An 18,367-nucleotide genomic window follows, 5' to 3' on the forward strand; every position below is an offset into this window, starting at 1 on the left:
GAGAGACGGAGCGTGCCAGAGGTCGTGCGGGAGTGTCGGCAGAGGGGCGCTCGGGGTGACGTCAACCCCGCCCCCTGCCATTCTGAGGTCCTCTTCTACCCCGTCTTTTCCAAACCCTCGCCTCCAGAGCCACGCCGCTCCTCACGGGGCCCACTCACGTCGTGCCACAACGGCCACTGGGGCGCCACCCCCAAGACCAAGGAGGAACGCGACAGAGCCACAATATACAAAATGATGATAAGAGGCAAAGAGCCGCATTAATTTTGGCCGGGAGCCGCATGCGGCTCTAGAGCCACGTGTTCGCCACCCCTGCCCTAACTACTACACTTCCCACTCCAGTCTGTGAGTACAACATCAAGCTCTAACATAAGTATATGAACTATTACTTTGCAAGATTTTTTCATCACAGAGTTTTTGTTACAAAGAAAAGCAGCCTTTCATAAATTCATAAGAGGATTTAGTTTTAAGAGATATTGTATTAAGTTCAGTTTTAATTTTAAACCAGCTAATTTTTAAAAGAAATGTTATAGCTGAAACTTAAAAAAAAAAAAACAGGAATCCAATTTGATTTTTTTAAATCATCAATTTTTATCCTGGCTGGTGTTATCCACAAGTTTCTTTGTTGCTTTGGCTGTGGTTCTGTGTTTTACCACAGGCTAAATATTTTTTTTTTGTATGTAAACTCTCCTACAAAGGAGAGAATTTTATTGCTTTTAATTTCAGAAAGAGGGAGGGTATATAGTGGGATTAAGAAAAGAGTGAATGATGCTTCAATTAGTATATTAATCTTTGGTTAGTATTAATCATATCTTCTTTTGGCTTCTTCCATGAGTTGGTCAATCGTCTTTCATCTTTCCTGTAAAAACAAATAGAAATGTAGTAGTGTCCCTTTGGTTTATTGTTAGTAAAGTCTTTTCATGCCCTTCCTGAACCAATCTTCATGTTCTGGGCTGTCTTCCTTTTACGTCTCTCAGATTGTAAGATGGACCTTTCGTTCCTCCTTCATCTTCCGGATTCTTGTCTCCTTTCTCTGAGCCGCTGTCTTCGTCGCTGCCAAATACCTCCCATTTAGCAAGTGCTGCTTCCTCTGGACTGGCGTGTCTCTTCAGAAAGTCTTGAGCTTTGAAAATGGAGACAATCTTCTCCCTTTTATCTTTAAATTTAAAGATAAGTCCTTCTGGAATCAACCATCTATAGCTAATTAGATGGTTTTGCAAGAACAAGGTCAGTCCTTTGTATGCCTTCCACTTCATTCGAATTTCAAATGGAACATCTTTCAAGATTCTGACTGTCTACTCTCCAATCTTCAAAGGCGTTGATGAAGACGCTCTTAAAATTTGATCTCTGATCCTCTGTTTGGTAAACTTGACCACCACTTCTGCCGGCAGATTATTCATCTTTGTAAAGTTGGAGTAGGCTCTGTACACCAGATCCATCTCCTCGCTTAGTTTATCCACTTCCCAGCCGGTGAGTGGTGCCAAAGCCTCTGCTAGAATACTGAGATCTTCTTTTTCAATTTCCTTTATGCCTTGAAATCGGAGAGTCAAATTTGATTTTTTCCATTTGAAGCATCAGTAACTTTTTGTCTTGCATTTCTTGATGTTTTTCCATTTTGTCGACCTTCTTCTTGACTTTTTGGGTATCTTCCATTGAGACCAGACATTTCTGTGCGATTTCCTCCATCTTCTTAGCTGTATCATTCAACTGTTTCTGCTGGTTACTGAGAACACTTTTCATGCTTGACAACGTTTGATTTATTTTTTGCATTTGCTCCAGCAGAGGGCGCAGTATCCCGCTTTCCTATTGATTGACAGCTGGCTCTAAGAGGCGGGAGCCAGGACCGGAAGTTCCTCCCAGATTCTTCGCCGGCTTCTCAGGAAACTTTTTTTGCCCCGACATCTTTGTTTTATTGTTTACTTTTTAAAAGTTCGTGCTGCGCAGCTTAAGAATGAGTCTTCCTGCCTCTCCTTAAACAATTGACCAAAAGGTAACACCACTCTTCCAAGATTTCACTCCCTCCCTCTTCTTTCTATTAATTCAGTCTCTGTTTATTCGGGGGGGCTCCCCCCTCCTCCCTTGCGCTTTTTCAACAGGGGGGAATGCGCTTATCTCTTTTTTTCACATTTCGGCCCTTTATTTCTCTTTTCAAACGCTTTTCCGCTTCATCACTCGGTGACGTCCGGCGGCTCTGCTAGTCCCCGTGCGGGGCACTGCCGCGGCAGGGCCATTGGGGCATGGGGCGAGCCTCAATTTCCGACCTTCAGGCCGGTAAAGAGGCACATCCCCTGTGCGCCCCGGATCGGAACCTCACCCTGAGGCTCCTTAGGGTCTCCGCTTATGGGGATTCCCCCCCTTAACCACGCGTGGGCGAATCGCCTCCAGGAGCCTCCCGAAGTTGCGACCGCCATTCACAGAGACCAAACCGGAAGCCACCACAGGCTAAATATTTGAGTTTGTTCTAACTTGTCAGTGGACAGCTTGTGCCTATAAACATGCATGTATGCATTCATACATACACACACACATCCCTCAAATGAAGACTGTACTGCTATGAGGAGTGTAATGTTGGAGCCACAAGCCTGCACAATATCTAACGTTCTCCTCTGTGAAAAGAAAAATCAGTTATGCTTCTCCCTTGTCCTTGAGATGGAGCTGCAATCTTGCACACATTTGTAGCTTTAATGTTACATCAGTGAGCAGACTGCTTATATGAGCAGGGTTTTATTACTGAAGTCAGCCACCAGTATATTGTTGCTCAAAATTCAGAAACTGCTGCAAGCTTGAAATCTTTCTGCTGCCACAGGTTGGATTCAATTTTGATACACTACAGTTGTCACTTTCTGAGCATTTGTAGTGGGGCTTGCCAAAAGCTGAAACCTGTGCAATGTGCCTACACTCCAACTGTCTCTATTTACCAGTGACTATTTCCTAGTCTCTGTTTTTTGCCTTTTAGGGGATGCCTTACTATTTTTTTTTTTACTGAGAGTTCAGCTTCTTCAACAGAGTCTCAAAAAGTGAAATCTCTGAGTGGGGTGGATGGGTGGGTGGATACATCTTGTCAAGAGCATCAAGCACACAGTCTGCTATTTTGCATACTGCAGCATTCAAAGTCTATTTTGAACTATTATGACATTGTTAGGACAATTAGGTTTTTCTAGTGTATCTTGAACCAAAAGAACAACACCCTTTTGGCTATTATATCAGCGCAGGACAACTTATTGATGCTAGTAAATGAACATACAACAGACACGGTAGAACCTTCAGTAATATGCAATGCGCGGGGGGTTCGCAAGCATTTATCCTTGCTATAAATGCAAGATTTGTGTCCCTGTATTTACATGTAAAATAATGGAGGGTGGTGGCAAACACCTGGCTTTACCTACTGTTGTGATCTCAATGGTTTCAAAATTGGCCCAGATTCTCTCTCTCTCTTCCATAAGACAGATATCTACAAAGCACTTGATTATTGACTTTGAAAGAATACACATGAGTCCCTTGTATCATTAATGCATTTTTTCAAGTTGGGCAGGTATTGCTTCCAGAATGACCATATGAAAATAATGTTATCGGAGTCACCCAAAATGTACCCTGCACCCTGTTGGCTCAACATCAAATATGTAGATTACATTATTAAGAGGTTACTCCAAGGTCTATTTCTCACTGGGGAAGTAAGCTTTCATGTGGGCTGCACCACTTCAGAAGGCAAATGGGAACTCCATGATTGAATATTCTATACAAAACAATTTCTTGAACACAGAAGACATGTCAGGGAAAAAGCTAGGTTAGAACCTTTCATTCCCACATTGCTAGATTTCAATATGGAAAGAATTTTTGGGATAGAGTGGCATTCAGACACATATTTGCAGTACCTTTGGACATTACCCACTTACGCTTGCGCTGTCTCTGAAAGCCACAGCACAATATTATATCCTTCCTAACTTAGAAAACAGCACAAAATAAGATTAATCTAAGCACGTTATGGTTTTAAACTTTAAAAAGGAAATCCTGACCACCCTCCTAAAGTAATAGAATCCTAAAGTCAGAGAATTTCTCTAGGGAAGAGAAATCCATAAGGATCGCGCTATAACCAGTAAGAGCATTCTTCCAGCAACTCAGGAATACTTATATTTTACATTTTATGAAGGAGACAGGTGAAAAGGGAGGGGACAGATTATTACTTATCCCCCACCCAAAGAATTATCCTTTTTAAAACTGGGCTGCTATCTGCACGGGTGGACCTTTAACTTTCTAGGAAAGCTGCCACAGGGCTACTGCCCTGGTGGGCCACTGGCAACTAGGAGGGGACCCAGCCAAGTGGCAACAATGGCAATAGATGTTTTACTGAAGGCTCCTTGGGACTAGGGATTCCAATCTGGCCTCACAAGAGAGGGGTGCAACATACGGAGGGGTGCACCAAGAGCTGCATTTCCAAGGCACAGGGATTACATGCCAGGTCTCCAAAGTGCAGGCTTCAGGTGACTTGCTGTAACACTGTCACCCCCATCCTGCTGGTGAAGCCATGATGCCATGTCATACTTAGCTTGAAGGCAGGGAAGCCAGAGGAGGAGGACTGATGCAGCAGCCAGCTGGGAGCCTTCAGTAAGACACCTGCTATCATCACCACTGCAGCCCAGCCCTGAGCTGATTGGCCCTTGCAGCACTTGGCTGAGTTAGCTCCAGTGGTGTTAACATCCCATTCTGCCCCTGGTGATCTCCAACTCACAAACACCTGAATTATATCTGCAGTTTTCAAAAACTAATTTTGAGAACCCTGACTTTGGCTAGCTGCTGTTAATACATAATATGTTGGAGGAGTTGAGGGAGAAGCAACATGATGTGCTTGTTTCAATTGCAGGAAGAGCTTATGCATTTCATCACAGTATAAATAAGCTCCCTTTATTATGCTTATTCCTCCACCCTCCCAATTCCCAGACCGGCTTCCAAAGCAGCTCTTGGAGAAGTCTAGGCAGAAAAGGATTATTTATCCGTTTGGAGACTGCATACCAGTGGGCCCCTTGAGAAGCCGTTTGCCTTTGCAGAACACTTAAGTGGTCCTACCTCTCTTTCTTCCATCAAAGCTTCTCAAAATCCACTTTTCCCCACAAGCTCTGTACTCTGTTACCTAGCCTTCTTCCCAAATGGTAAAGTACAAAGTAATTCCTGCTCATATTCATACCTTGTTCCCTTACTTTCTCCCATCCTTCTGTTTTCTCCACAATTGAATATAAGCTGCTGGAAGAAGTGACTTCTCTCCCATGGTTACATTATTAAGTACTTTGAGCAGTAATGGCACCATCTAAATAGCAACTCATGATGGGTTATAAATCCTACCTGCTGCCAACCCCTTTGCTTAAATCAGGAAAGGGGATTTTAATTGACAAGTTGCAATGATGTAGTGGTGCCTGCGATGCTTTATTGCTGTAGTTATTTCCTAATTTTACTTTTGGTTTTGTTGTGATTTTCTTTTTTTATTGTGAGTACCCTGACTTTTCTTTCAAGAAGACAGGAGATAAATATATTAAAGAATAAAAATAAATTAATTGTATCTAATATAAACCCTCTCCAACTAGGCAGCAAAATGGGATTCTGGAAGCTTGTTAGTTTTCTCAGCTTATTCTATAGAAGTGTTCTGTTGGTCTTTGTGAAAACAGAAGGCTGCCTGATATCAAATCAGAGCACTAGTCTATCTAATTCAGCACTGTCTTCTCTGGCAGCCGCCTCCCAGAATCTTGGGCAGAGAACACCTGCTAACGGAAAGTGATGGGACCTGAACCAGGGACTTTCAGCATAGAAAGATGTGCTCTACCTCTGTGCCACAGCCCCTCCTTTTCGGCTTAGGTATGCTATGAACAAAGAAGCTTCCTTTTAAACAGAGGTTAATATGAGCAGCTCATGCACTGCTGCTTTTGAGTGCCTGTGGTTAGACTAAAGAACAAGATCCATTAGCTGAGTGAAAAAGCTGTCATGTTAAATAAGGGAGAGACCAGCTATGCCCTGCCGCCACGTCAGAATCATCTGCAAAAGCCAGGCAAATAGAGTCTTTGCACGACAAGCAGCACATCCCTGTAAATGAGAAGGGCTGTTGCGGGAATTTTTTTTTTTTTTTACATCAAGGCCCATGTGTGCTATTTTTTCCTCAGGGAAGGGCAGATTGATGTATGATGAACAGAGGCAGGTGAGGTATCCTGGCAAAATGGGAGCAATTCTAGGAGATACAATTGCATGGCTAAAGAAAAACAGTGCCAGTGTTTAAGTGTCGGAGCCAGCCGAAGATATTGTATCTGGCACCCGCTTCCCCTCCATTGGGAGAGAACATAATCAGTCCTTCTCTGTTTCATGTGCCATTTCATTATTTCTCAACAGCAACAACGTTTCTGTTAGAATTTCAAGTTGCTACACTTCAGTCATTACAGAGTTAAGTGTTGTTTGTCAGGAAACAGGATGTTGTGTTACATAATGTATTCTACGGCGGGAAAGTTTGAGGGTGTGCTTATTCTAATGAAGTGACCTGTAGCCTTTGTATTGGTCAGCTAACAACTTGTTTGTGGAAATGCTTTGATCTAGCATTAATGTATTCACAAGGTTTATGGCCCTTTGTGTGAAGCAGCACTGGAAGCGCTCTCTTCAAGCCGCTGGGTAGATAGGAAGATGTAGCCGTTAGCAAGTAGAGCTGAGAAGTAACTTTAAGCATGTAATCTTGTGTTTTATTTCTTTTATCCAAAGTACCCTACCCATGTTTTGTTTTGTAGTAAAGATATTTTCTTTTAACTAATATGACTCTCGTGTTTGCAAAACGACCATCGATCTCGAATCTCAGAATCCCTAACAGTTTCTAGCTAAGTCACTGGTTCTCAATATAATTAAAATGGCCTACTTATTGGGTATGCATTCCAAAGGCACAAATCCTTTCACTTGGGGGGAGGGGCTCTTTCATCTATGCCATCCTTTAGCCTATGCCAGCAAGAATGCTATACAATCACTGCTACGCTTCCAGGCATAATTTTTCCACCTTAACCTTTCCTCCATAAGGCATTTTACCAGCCTGTGGTTTTAACATGTTCCTTTAGATAATCGTTGCTTGGGTATGCAGGAAGATAGTGAACACTACCTTCTATGCTGTCCCTTTATATTGACTCCAAAGAGTCTTCTCTACATCATTAGCCCCTTACAGGGGTTAGTGCAGTTATACCATAGTCTTCACTCCACTACCAAGCATGGATAAATTCACTACACATAAAATGGAATTTGCTGTGGAAGCCAGAAAGCTGTTTAGCAAATACCTCCAATCCCATAAGTGTAAAATGTGTAGATTATCAATTTAGAAATTAGATGTGTTTGTGTGTAATTCTATGCAAGACAGCCAATGGTCATAATCCACAAAGGATTGAGTAAAAAAATGGTGTTATGCTTATAATAAGCCATAAAAGCTTAGCATAAACAAACGCACTTTAACTATACTGCATGCAGTATAATCTCCCATAAACTGCCCACTCATTACTACCGCATCACCTTCAGAGGTTAGGTAGGTGGTAACTGGTAATAGCAGATGGGGTCTTTTTTGTGATGGTGCTCCAGCTGTGGAACGCCCTCCCCACAGATGTCCACTTGGCGTCTACTTGGAGTTTCCAGTAGCAGGCAAAAATTATTTCGTCATCTCAGTCTTTTTAAATTAACAGTATAGTTCAACCTTCCTTAGACTTATACCACCACTTCAGCTGGTTGCATGGATGTTTTTGATCTATTTATTTTTATTTGACTTGATTAGCGAAAGCTGCCTTGGAAAACTTTGAGGTAAAAGCTGGAATAATTTTTCTTTCAATGAATAAAATAAATTGAAGGCCTGCTCTCAAATATAGATAAATCTCTCTCACATGCACTACCTCATTGCCTCTCTACCTGAAAGGGCTAATTAACACTATTTATTTTAAATATACATATACACCTTCCCACCCAACAGTCTCCAAGGTGGCTAACAAACAACTTTAAAACAACATAAAAAAGAATGTGGAAAAACAATTAACTAGGACAAAAACAAGATACCAGCACAATAACCAGTAATTTGGAAAAATAAACAAGAACGCTCTGTATTATATCCAGTCAAAAGCTTGGAAATCAGTTTTCACCTGGTAGGCACCAAAAAGTATGTTGGAGGGGCACAATCTATCAGGAACATCTCCTGTGTAGGGATCAGTGAAATAAACTGAACTTTCCTTCTCCATCAAACAGGTCTGTCTTCTACTCTGCAGGACTTGATGGTGCCCAGAATCCACTGTGTGTGTGTGTCACAACATAGATACTTCTAGACCACGCAGCTTCATTCAAATTAGCTATCCAGAAAGCTCAAGACCAGGCTCCTGAGAGTCAACTGGAGCCCCCAAACAAGGATTCCTTCTGTTCTTTCCTCACAGCATCCAGACCCAACTTAATAATCACATGAAAACAAGGCAATATTATGACTTGCTTAGTTCCATGGCCTCCCTGAGTGACCAGAACCCTCACAATTTTGTCTCCTCCCTACAACTGGTAGCAGCCCTACATTCAAGGCCAGCAGTGCACCAGCACCCTGCATAACTTCTTCTCCCTCCCCCTAGTTAACATAATTATACAAAACATGAATATATGCAATCTACTTCATTTGCATTGTTTGTTCAGGAGGCAAAATTTGGCTCTTCTGGCCAGAGAAGCTGGTGCTTAAAAATAATGGTTAAAAAAAAAAAACACTGATAGGATCAAATATAAACAGTCCTAATGTTAGTATCAGTGCTGGCGAACAAAACTCCATTTCTTCATTCTCACAACCACTGCCTGTAGTCTTCCTCTCTGAGAAAGGCTTTTAATAGGTAGCAGCTCTGAAGTTTCAATCACATCTGAGCAATCATTTTCTAGTATCCTAGCTTTTGACCCAATTATGCAATTTCTGACAAATCTGCACATTTAGCAAACTCACAATACAAGCCCTGCTGGAATGTCAAAAGGGGAAATCATATGATTGAATTTTCCCTCCCTGCCTGTGAAAACCTAGTATTTAATGAAGAAAAGGATATGAATTAGTTTCCCCCCCATAATGTTTTTTCTAGACTTCCGGTTTTAGCAACTTCAATGGCAGGAGTGTTCCTTCAGAGCTCCGAAAGGAGCGGCCCGTGACGCGGCGGATGGGAGGGGGCTGGTTGATCCGGACCCCCCTGGAGTCCTTGTAGGGGACTCCCAGCCTGGGGCACTGGAGGTGCCTCTCCCGAGGCCACAGCCAAGGGATTGAGGCTCCTCTTAGCCCCAATAGGTGCCATCATGGCACCAAGAGGCATACACCGGACAAGCGAACAAGGGGTCAAGCGAAAATAAAGCTTTCCCTGCCTCACCACCAGCCGTGGAATGAAGCATGAGTTTAAACTCCTCTTTAACTGGTCATTTGGTAAAGTGCCCATCCGAAGCCCCGAACGGTGTCGAGGGAGCGGGAGGGAACCTGCCCAACCCCCCCCCCATAATTTTAAACGAACTGTTTACGCAAGAAGGGGATAGGAGAAATGACAATTGTGGATTGAATCGAGCAAAGCACAGATTTAATTAAAGCGACTTCTTAAAGAAACTTTTACTGACTTTTAAAAAACTTTCCTTGGAATGTTAACAATGGCTGGCCGGGCAGAGAAGATGGCGACGAGACCGAGACACTCTCCTGGAACTACAAGATCAGCACATCCGGCTACTAAACCAGATGTAAACCCTGACTTTCCCAATATGTTGGCTATTGAATTGCTCCCTCAGCTGGATCAGATGACAAACCTCAACAATAATTTTGATGCGCTCCAAAAACAGCTTAAAGAGACGAATTTAAAAACAGAGGAGACTGCAAAATCAGTGAAAAAAGTTGAAGCCAAAACAAAAGCTATCAAACAAAGACTGGAGGTGGTGGGAAAAAAGAGGACCAGCTTTTAAGACTGTAAATGGAAAAATCAGCTTTTGTTCTGAGATTTCAAGGAGTTCCTGAACAGAAAGATGAGAATCTAAAGGAAATCTTAAGTGCAGCATTGGCCCCAATGACAGGTTTAATGGCAAAGGCACTACAAAGTGACTTGGATATGATCTATCGGACATATCCAGAATTTATCAAGAAAAAGAACCTGCCTGGGGAGATAGTGGCGAGATTCTCAAAAAGATCTACAAGAGACGTGGTGCTCAAGGCCACAAATGTGACAACCTTAAAAATCAAAGGCTCAGAAATCAGAGTCTTAAAAAGACATTCCATTTGAAATAAGGAAGAAAAGGAAACAATACAAGAACTTAAACAGCTTCTTGCAGAAAAATTCCACCCCATACAGATGGATAATACCTGAAGGGCTTGTCTTTCAACTATAAAGATAAAAAAGAAAAGATAGACTCTGTATCAAAAGCAAAGATGTTCTTGGAACAGCAACAAAAACCAGTGTGCGATAAAGATACAACAAAGGAACAAGATATGGAAGAAGAAAGCACCACATATGGGTCGGGAGGCTCAGAATCTACGGTGAATAGTAATCCAGAAGAGGAATCTGAATCAGAAAAAGGAGAGGTGGCCCCCAAAGTCTTGAAAGTCAAATGGAAATTTGATAAAAAGAAATATGAAGGGAAGAAATAGATTTACCAGAATTGTATAAGCTTAAAAGTGTAATTGTTTTAAAATGTAGTTGCTTGAATCAAATATATAATACCAGTTTGCAATTGAAGCAGTAGCAACTAGTATATTCCAGTAATTCTTTTATAGAGGGAACTAAGCAAACTAACATTTGTTCTACATGATCCTTGTTTAGCGTTATATTTTAGTTTAGTGTCTTAGTGTTTGTAGTGTATGTAGTAAGAAAATAATTTAAACAAACTTTCATAATGTTTTTTCTAGATGCCAAGAGGGGTGTTTTTTTAATGTGCAGGATCATTCAATCTTGTGATTTTTCTCTTGCATTTTGTACAGTCCCAAGAGAGCTAATCCTCCTGAATATGATACCTGGATATTGTAATTAATTCCCAATGCTTTAAAAAAACACATATAGATTCACAGTATAGAACTATAATAATATAAACAAATTACATTAAACTAAAGATTTATTCTTACATATATTGAAAAATGTATCTTAAAAGATGCAAATATTCAGGGATAATCATTCAATATTATTATAATGTGATGATAAATCTGTTCCTCTAACATATTATAAAACTACTTATTGTTCATTGTAATTCTTACAACAGCCGTATGGTCAAGTCTGTATTATCATACCAATATGGGGGGGAGGGCTGACAAAGTGTAGTTTCCCCAGGGTCATCTCATGGGTTCACAGAAGAGATTCAAACCAGGAATTCCAGACTTAGTTCAGGATCCTGGTCACTATGTGCTATGTCTGCTCTTTAGATTTTTGGTGGCTTTTGATAGTATTGATAAGGAGTACTGGCATTGCATAAAAACATTTCAGTGCATGTATTATTCCACTGGATAAGATGGTTCAGAGGACTGAAGCAAGGTGCCACCAGTATGTTAACAACTCTTCCTCTTTTCCTCTCACCTCAGTGGCTGGTCATCAATAAGGATCAGAAACAAGTGAGCTAATTGTAGATGAATCTAGACAAACCTGAAATGATGACAGCTGGCCCAAACTTTTGTCAGGGAAGACTAAATATTCCTATAAGAAATAAAATCCAATTTCCTTTGTTCTAAATCTTTAAATAACTATCACAGATTATGTTTTGAAAGATAAGAAAGTAGGATATGATCATCACATTAGGAATAATGTGGCTGGTATGCTCAGCAGTTCATGAGTATAATTAATAAATCAGCCAAAGGTTATTCCTCCATATGCCTTCCACTTTATGTTAAAAATTTAAACAGTGGGAAGGGATAACAAGGTTGTGGAAACAAATGCAAGACCACAGACATTTCACTATATAAAATGAGCATGCAACCTTTCCAACAGTCTAATTTTTAAGCCAATTAGTGTAGCTTATTTAGATTTCACTCAACACATGTTGTTTTTTGTATGGGGGTAATGTTGGGATGGGAGAGAGGTGAGAAATTATGCAGAGGTCTATTTTGGATTCCAAGGAAGTGCACAATCAGTGAAGCAGGATGTGACCTTTTCATACTGCAGTATATGTGAGCTGCACCCCACTATACCTGTGTTATACCTGTGCAATGCAAGCATCATGGCCCCAACTAGCAGGCTTGCTTGTGCAGTCTTGGGACATGGTCTGTAGGTGCATGATGCAGCAACCTTGCTGAAGTTATGCAGTCCTAAATAGGAGACCAGTGCCTTCTGCCATTATGGAAGAAAGGTAGGATATAAGTATAAATATAGAAACCCAGCTAGATGTGGAATGATATGTACAGTCCACGCTTTCCGATTTAACAGCCAAGGCAGTATATACCCATAAAAAGTTAAAAGCCCAGCAATCAGCAGTTTAGATAGGAAAGCAAGGACTGGATCCAATACCATTCCACACTTTTCTTTCCCCTCCAAGTAGTAGGTATGCAGGACTTTAGCCTTTATAAGAAGTACTCTTCTTGTTCAGGCGCTTTTGTGAAGCAGCCCCCCAATACCAGGCTGGGTTAGCTAAAAACAAGGCACTTCTATCAAACAGCTTGTGAGCTCCTGGAGAATGTGCAACAGAATGCTGCCTACGTCTCTGAACTTCAGGATTCATCACCATGTCCTTCTACTAAGTTTTATAAGATCTGCAGTGCCATCCTATGTAGAGTTATTCCAGTCTAAGCTCTCTAAAATCAACTGGCTTAAACTGACATAACTCTGTGGAGGATTGTGATGTTAGATATGCAAAGGAAAACAAGCCATCGGGTTTCTTTTTCCTGCTGTAAAAAGAAATATCTACTCAAATTCACCTTGGAAGCCATTCCAAAAGTATTTTAAAAGCAAGAAAAATGCATCCATGTTGCTTATTTTTCCTTAGGCTGACAAGGAATGGAGAGATCATTCCAAAAATTATTCTGTTTTGCATTTGAAATATTATAATTGCCTCATTACCATAAAGCCTGCTGGTAAATTATTTTCTTTGTGAGTTGGTTTCTCTCTCTTTTTTTGAAGGGAATATGGTAAATCCAAGGAGTTTAGCCTTCAGAAGTGCACCCCTCCCTACCTCACATGTTGCTTTTATGAAGAAAATACTGGAGGTATCCTGCATACCCAGATATTCTTGAGAAGGCAGACTAGTACAGCTAGTAGACTGCACTGTAATTATGACCAACTTGGAGCACAGTGGTACCACTACCAAGAATGCACCCAGGCACCAGATAATAGAACAGCCACCTGTGTAAACATACTACAAAATAAACAGGAAGAGCTTGCAGCAACACTACCAGTGACCAGTGGATTTAGTTGTACAACACTTCTGCGTTAACAGGATAACTGTATCTTGGCATAATGGCATTGTGACTGCTACACACAGTGCTTTGAAAGTTAATCTGGGAACAGAAAAAGGCTAAGGGACATCTCCCCAACCAAAAAAAATAAATGGGATCCTATTGGACTATCAACAAAACCTTCCAAGTCAACTCCACACACATTGAAGGGTGCTTTTGTAATGCAGAAGACCTTTGTACATTCAAGGAGGCAGGTGGTGAACCACCCATTTGCTTCTGTGTGTTCCCTTTTTGACAGCACCAAGGCACAAGGAGTTAATAATTCTAGCTCCTTGTATCTCTGTTTCACCTGGTGCTGGAATGCTGTGGGAGGGGTTTTTCTTGCATAGCAAACAAGTCCCAGCTGAGCTTAATGATGTTATTAGGAATGAAAAAGACACACAGGGGGGAAGAAGGGAAGAGGCCCACTTGAGATGACCAGACAGACCCACTGCTGAGGACTGCATATGTGTGGGTATTCTTCTTGTTTTGTTACAGGATTGACCCACTGCTAAGGATTGTATGTGGGGGTATCCTTGTTGTTTTTCTTGAATTCGTCTATTATTGGGTAGTAAATAAAGAACCGCTTTTTCTCATAAACCTGTCCTTGCCTGTTGAAATCTGAAATGAGCCATTTGCAAATATGGGCATTACAGATTTGTCTTTAACGGTTCATTCATACATGCAGGTTACTGAGGACCTTACCCCAAAAAGAAGACATTACAAAAAAATACTCCCTTCTGTCCCACATGTGTCTGCCTTGGACCCATCAAGCAGATATGATCTACGGGTACCATGCTTGGAACTTAATTCCCGGGTGTGTGGACACCCAATTCAGATGAAGACCATGACACACCGGGGGGGGGGGGATTAACCCATTATCCCCTGCATAATTTTTCAGAAATGGCCCTAGGGAGCTATTTGCCACACTGGGGAAATGTATGTACACCAATAGATCACATGTATGTTTCCCCAGTTATACAAATACCAGCTCTCCCCAGAGCTGTTTTAGATCAGGAAAACTGTGCAGATAGGAAGACCCAAGCCCCCCCCCCCCCCCCCCGGCCCACCCCCAACACATGCCTGGAAATTAATTTCCAAGCACGGAGGGCACAAAGCATTCTGACTAACATGAGATGGGCAGACAAACACAAGGACTTAGTAATGTGTAGCTGGGTCCTGTGTGATCTTCAAGGCATAAGCATCCAGTACAAACTGACCCGTCCTACTGTCTCCAGTAGAGGAAGAAAGGAAGACAAGGGACTATGGGATGAGCTCTTTGCCTGTGGGAAACTTAGCAGGATGGACCATGCCTGCCTTTAGCACCAGCCTTGCTTCATAGCAGCGAGGAGGAAGGAGGGTGAGCTGAACTACTGGGATTCCAGCAGACTCCCGCCTTCCACAAGAAGATGGGAACTATCTGAGCTGCAGTTTGCTTCAAGTCTGCAACCCATATGAAATCTAGCCATCCTCTCAAACAACCAAATAAAGAATACTCACCAGCCTCTCGGACATGGGCGTCTTATCTCCATCTGGTAAGTGTTGCTCCAGAGCCAGAACAATACAATTAGCTATAATTGTAGCCAAAATCATATATTCAAATGGAGTGGAGGCAATAGTTAAGGGAAAGAATTGAACAACATTACTGATTCACGCAACTGTATTGATAAAAACTAATATGTAAATGACATTTGCAAACTTCTTGCAAGAGTGACTTAATCAACATTAAGTAACACAAGGAATTTGTTTTTTCAGAACACTCTGACTGTCTTGTTTGTTGTGTCCTAAATTACATTTTCTTATAATTAAAAAATCCTAGGCAAAACTATGAATATTTCAACAAATTCAATGAATTGCTCAAAAAATTTATGCTTTGGAGAAACATGTTTGGTAACTCCTTTTAGCTCCTGCCATTTAAGCCTAGGTAATTTATGATTCAACTGAAAAATACATGTTCTAGTTCAATTATGGATGATTGTGTGTGATTCCCCAACTTATTCTCTTGGTTTGCATTCCCCTACCTGTGAAATGGTAATAAATAGCCAACCTCACAGGACAGTTGTTAGAAGGAACAAGACACTGGTCATTTAACAGCTTACCACACACACAGAAATCCAGAAGACCCCAAATGCCAGTTCTAGCAATCACTGGACTGCTATTTATATAAAGTTTTCCCCAAAGACTCAGAGGGTTTTACATAGAATATAATCCTGATCACCATCTTGTAAGATTATTACTTGTATTGATGGAGGATATAGTGTAAGTCAATGGCTTGCTGAGAAGGCAACACAATGCTATCCTGTGATAAAAAACAGGCAATTCCGTTTACTGCTCATGCTCTTTGCCACTATGCTATGCCAGTGCACTAAGCCACTATGTGGAGTGAGATCTCCAGTGCTCTCAACTTTGCTTTCCACAGGGAAAGGCTCTTATTTCATGTAACATGGCCTTTATCTTTCATTTTCTGCAGCACGTACATTACTGGATCCCTGCCCAACTCCAGGCTGAGGCCCAGATGGCAGGAAAGTGTTTCAGTACCATGGAAAGCTCCCCTGGGCACCAGGCACAGTTTGATTTAAATATTCCACCAGCAACCCCCACAGGCACATTGACGTGCTAGCACACACCCAGATCTCTGCCTTGGAATATCCCTTCATTCACCCCAAATTGAGCACGTCTTTCAAACAGTGCATGACTGAATAGGTTCTGAACTTTACGATCAGCTCTTAGTCCAGTGATGCAACAAAAAGGTTACTCTACTAAGTGCAACACTTTAATCCCCACAAGGTCTTTGCTGCCTGGCTTATCTGCAGCAGTCTTTAAACACCCAGATACAGATGGCTTCTCCTTCCTATGCACTTGATAACACTAATGCAGCTATCAATGGATTCTATTTGTCCTATCACTGCATTCCTCGTACAACCCTCAAACACATATCTTCAGCTGAGGAGGATGGCAGTGTTGCTAAGAGCAGGGCTGGTTGCTGTTCTATGAGGATTATTAACTGTGTGACTTCAGATAAAAAGAAAACAACAGAGCCCCCTGGGATGCTGTGTGCAGTGTACTCCTGGCACTGGTGCAGATCAGCCAATACACATTTACACTTGCACGCACAGAGAACGAGATACTCCCTAGCAACCTAACCCTAAGCACGTTTGAAGAACCTTCATTTGCTCGTTCTGTTAAAAGGACTCCAAACCCGACTGCATGCAGCACAAGGATGAAAGGGAGGAACTCTTCCAGAGGTTGGCTAGCTATATACCCCCCTCTCCTTTACCGAAACAAAGACTGAGATATTCCTGATCCAGACTACTATAGCACCTAGCAGTTATGACCCTGGTTTCTGATATAGCCAGTCCATACCAAGAGAAGTATTAAGCCTCGTGGGATGCAAAGAGCAAGCCCGATCAAGTGGGATACACTCTCTCTCTTGTTCTGAGGTAGCTCTCTCTTTCCCACCCCATGGACTGATGCTGCTAGGCAAGAAAAAGCCAAGAGACTCTGAGATGACAGCAAATGCCCATACTGACCTGTCACCAGTTCAAATAGTCTGTGTCTTTTATGTACACCCACATGCTGAAATCACAGATAAGCAAGAGGGAGGATTATACCTTCTCTATACATTTTGTTCCTGCTTGTTTATGTGCTGAAAGGCATACAAATTTCTGTAACTCTGCCTACACTTCACACTTGATTTTGGCAGAGCGTAGCTTCTTCTCCAGTCAGAAAGCAGCCTTGATGGCATATGCAAAAACTTGCAATATTGGTAAAAAAGAAAGATATTGACACATTCTAATTGCTTTTAAGAATGGAACAAACCCAGCATCCATTGGTGGGCATCATCCAGTCCATGCAAAAATCTCTCACAACCAATGCTCCCTTTAAGCTGTAGAGTCTTGTGAGCAAAAATTCTACTTTGTGAGCTACTGGCATTAAAGTTGTGATTGATTTGGCTACTGAATAAATCAGTTTGCTCTGGAGCCATACTTCCTGAGCTAAGACAAAAATCTGTGAGCTGGAGGCTAAAAATCTGTGAGCTAGATCACATTAACTCAGCTTAGAGGGAACACTGCTCACAACCTGACTAAACTATCAGAACATGGCTCCAAGCGTTTTGCCAACTCTGCATAGGGTAGTCTGATGTTACAGAGGACTGATTAATGGAATGAACAAGCATAAACCAATAAGAATGTGCAGGAATCCACAGCAAGGCTCTGCTTCTATAATGCCATAGCCAAATGTGCAAAATGAAAGCAGAGCCTCATTGAACACAACTGGCAAAGCAAGAGTCTTGCCAGCACTTTTGGAGACAGATTTTCCTTTATATTGTCCCCAATAAAGCTGGTGTTTCTTTGAGACAAGATTTGTTATGGGAAATTGCCATAAACAGGCAAAAAAATGACTTTCTGTGGTGGACAAGAACTTGAGGCTGCTACTTATAGTGCAGAAAGGCAAGTCACACCAACATGATGGGGTAGAGAAGGCACTGTACAAAGAGCTCCCCAGGGAAACCAGCCCTGAGATTCTTCCCACACATGACTTCAGAAAGGGCAAGGAAGAGATGAAGCAGGCACCTGTGAGTGCCTCAGTGCTTAAAGGGGAGGAAAGAGTTAACTTGCTCCTTCCGACGGAGTGAAATACTCCAGAGGAGAAGAGCGAGTTCTTTCTGTCAGAGCGAGGGCACCTCTCCGTGCTCCCCTAGTCCCTGGATGAGAGTAAGCCTCCGGCGACACCCCAGGGAAGGGAACCCCGGGGAAAAGCAGGCGGGGAGGAGAGCTCCCGTTCTGTCAGAAGCAGCCGCGTTCAGGAGCGTCGGGCTGCCACAGCTCCGGAGAGAGACGCGTCCGGCCCCGGCCCCAGCGCCGGTCACACCCAGTTCCAGCAACGTGGCGTGCGGTGCCCGCCGCCGCCTCTCGGCCCCGCGCCACGCCTGGAGACCCCCGAGAGGAGCCCTGAACTGTCTGTCTCTTTCTCACACACACCCCTGCACCCCCC

At 42.3% G+C, this 18,367-nt stretch overlaps 1 protein-coding gene across 1 annotated transcript in view; it reads right to left on the reverse strand.

Annotated features, from left to right (window-relative positions):
• CACNA1B (calcium channel, voltage-dependent, N type, alpha 1B subunit) overlaps positions 1-15,913 on the reverse strand; it is a 562,801-nt gene extending 546,888 nt beyond the window's left edge. Inside the window, exons 1-2 of the mRNA XM_015421148.1 lie at positions 15,855-15,913; positions 14,873-15,017 (exon numbers count right to left, since the gene is read on the reverse strand). Of these exons, the coding sequence (XP_015276634.1) occupies positions 14,873-15,017; positions 15,855-15,913 (204 nt within the window). The remainder of the gene's footprint in view (positions 1-14,872; positions 15,018-15,854) is intronic.
• Positions 15,914-18,367: the final 2,454 nt, after the last annotated feature.

The sequence above is a fragment of the Gekko japonicus genome, unplaced genomic scaffold (assembly GCF_001447785.1).
Source record: "Gekko japonicus isolate JY-2015 unplaced genomic scaffold, Gekko_japonicus_V1.1 scaffold40, whole genome shotgun sequence".
NCBI classification, from domain to species: domain Eukaryota; kingdom Metazoa; phylum Chordata; class Lepidosauria; order Squamata; family Gekkonidae; genus Gekko; species Gekko japonicus.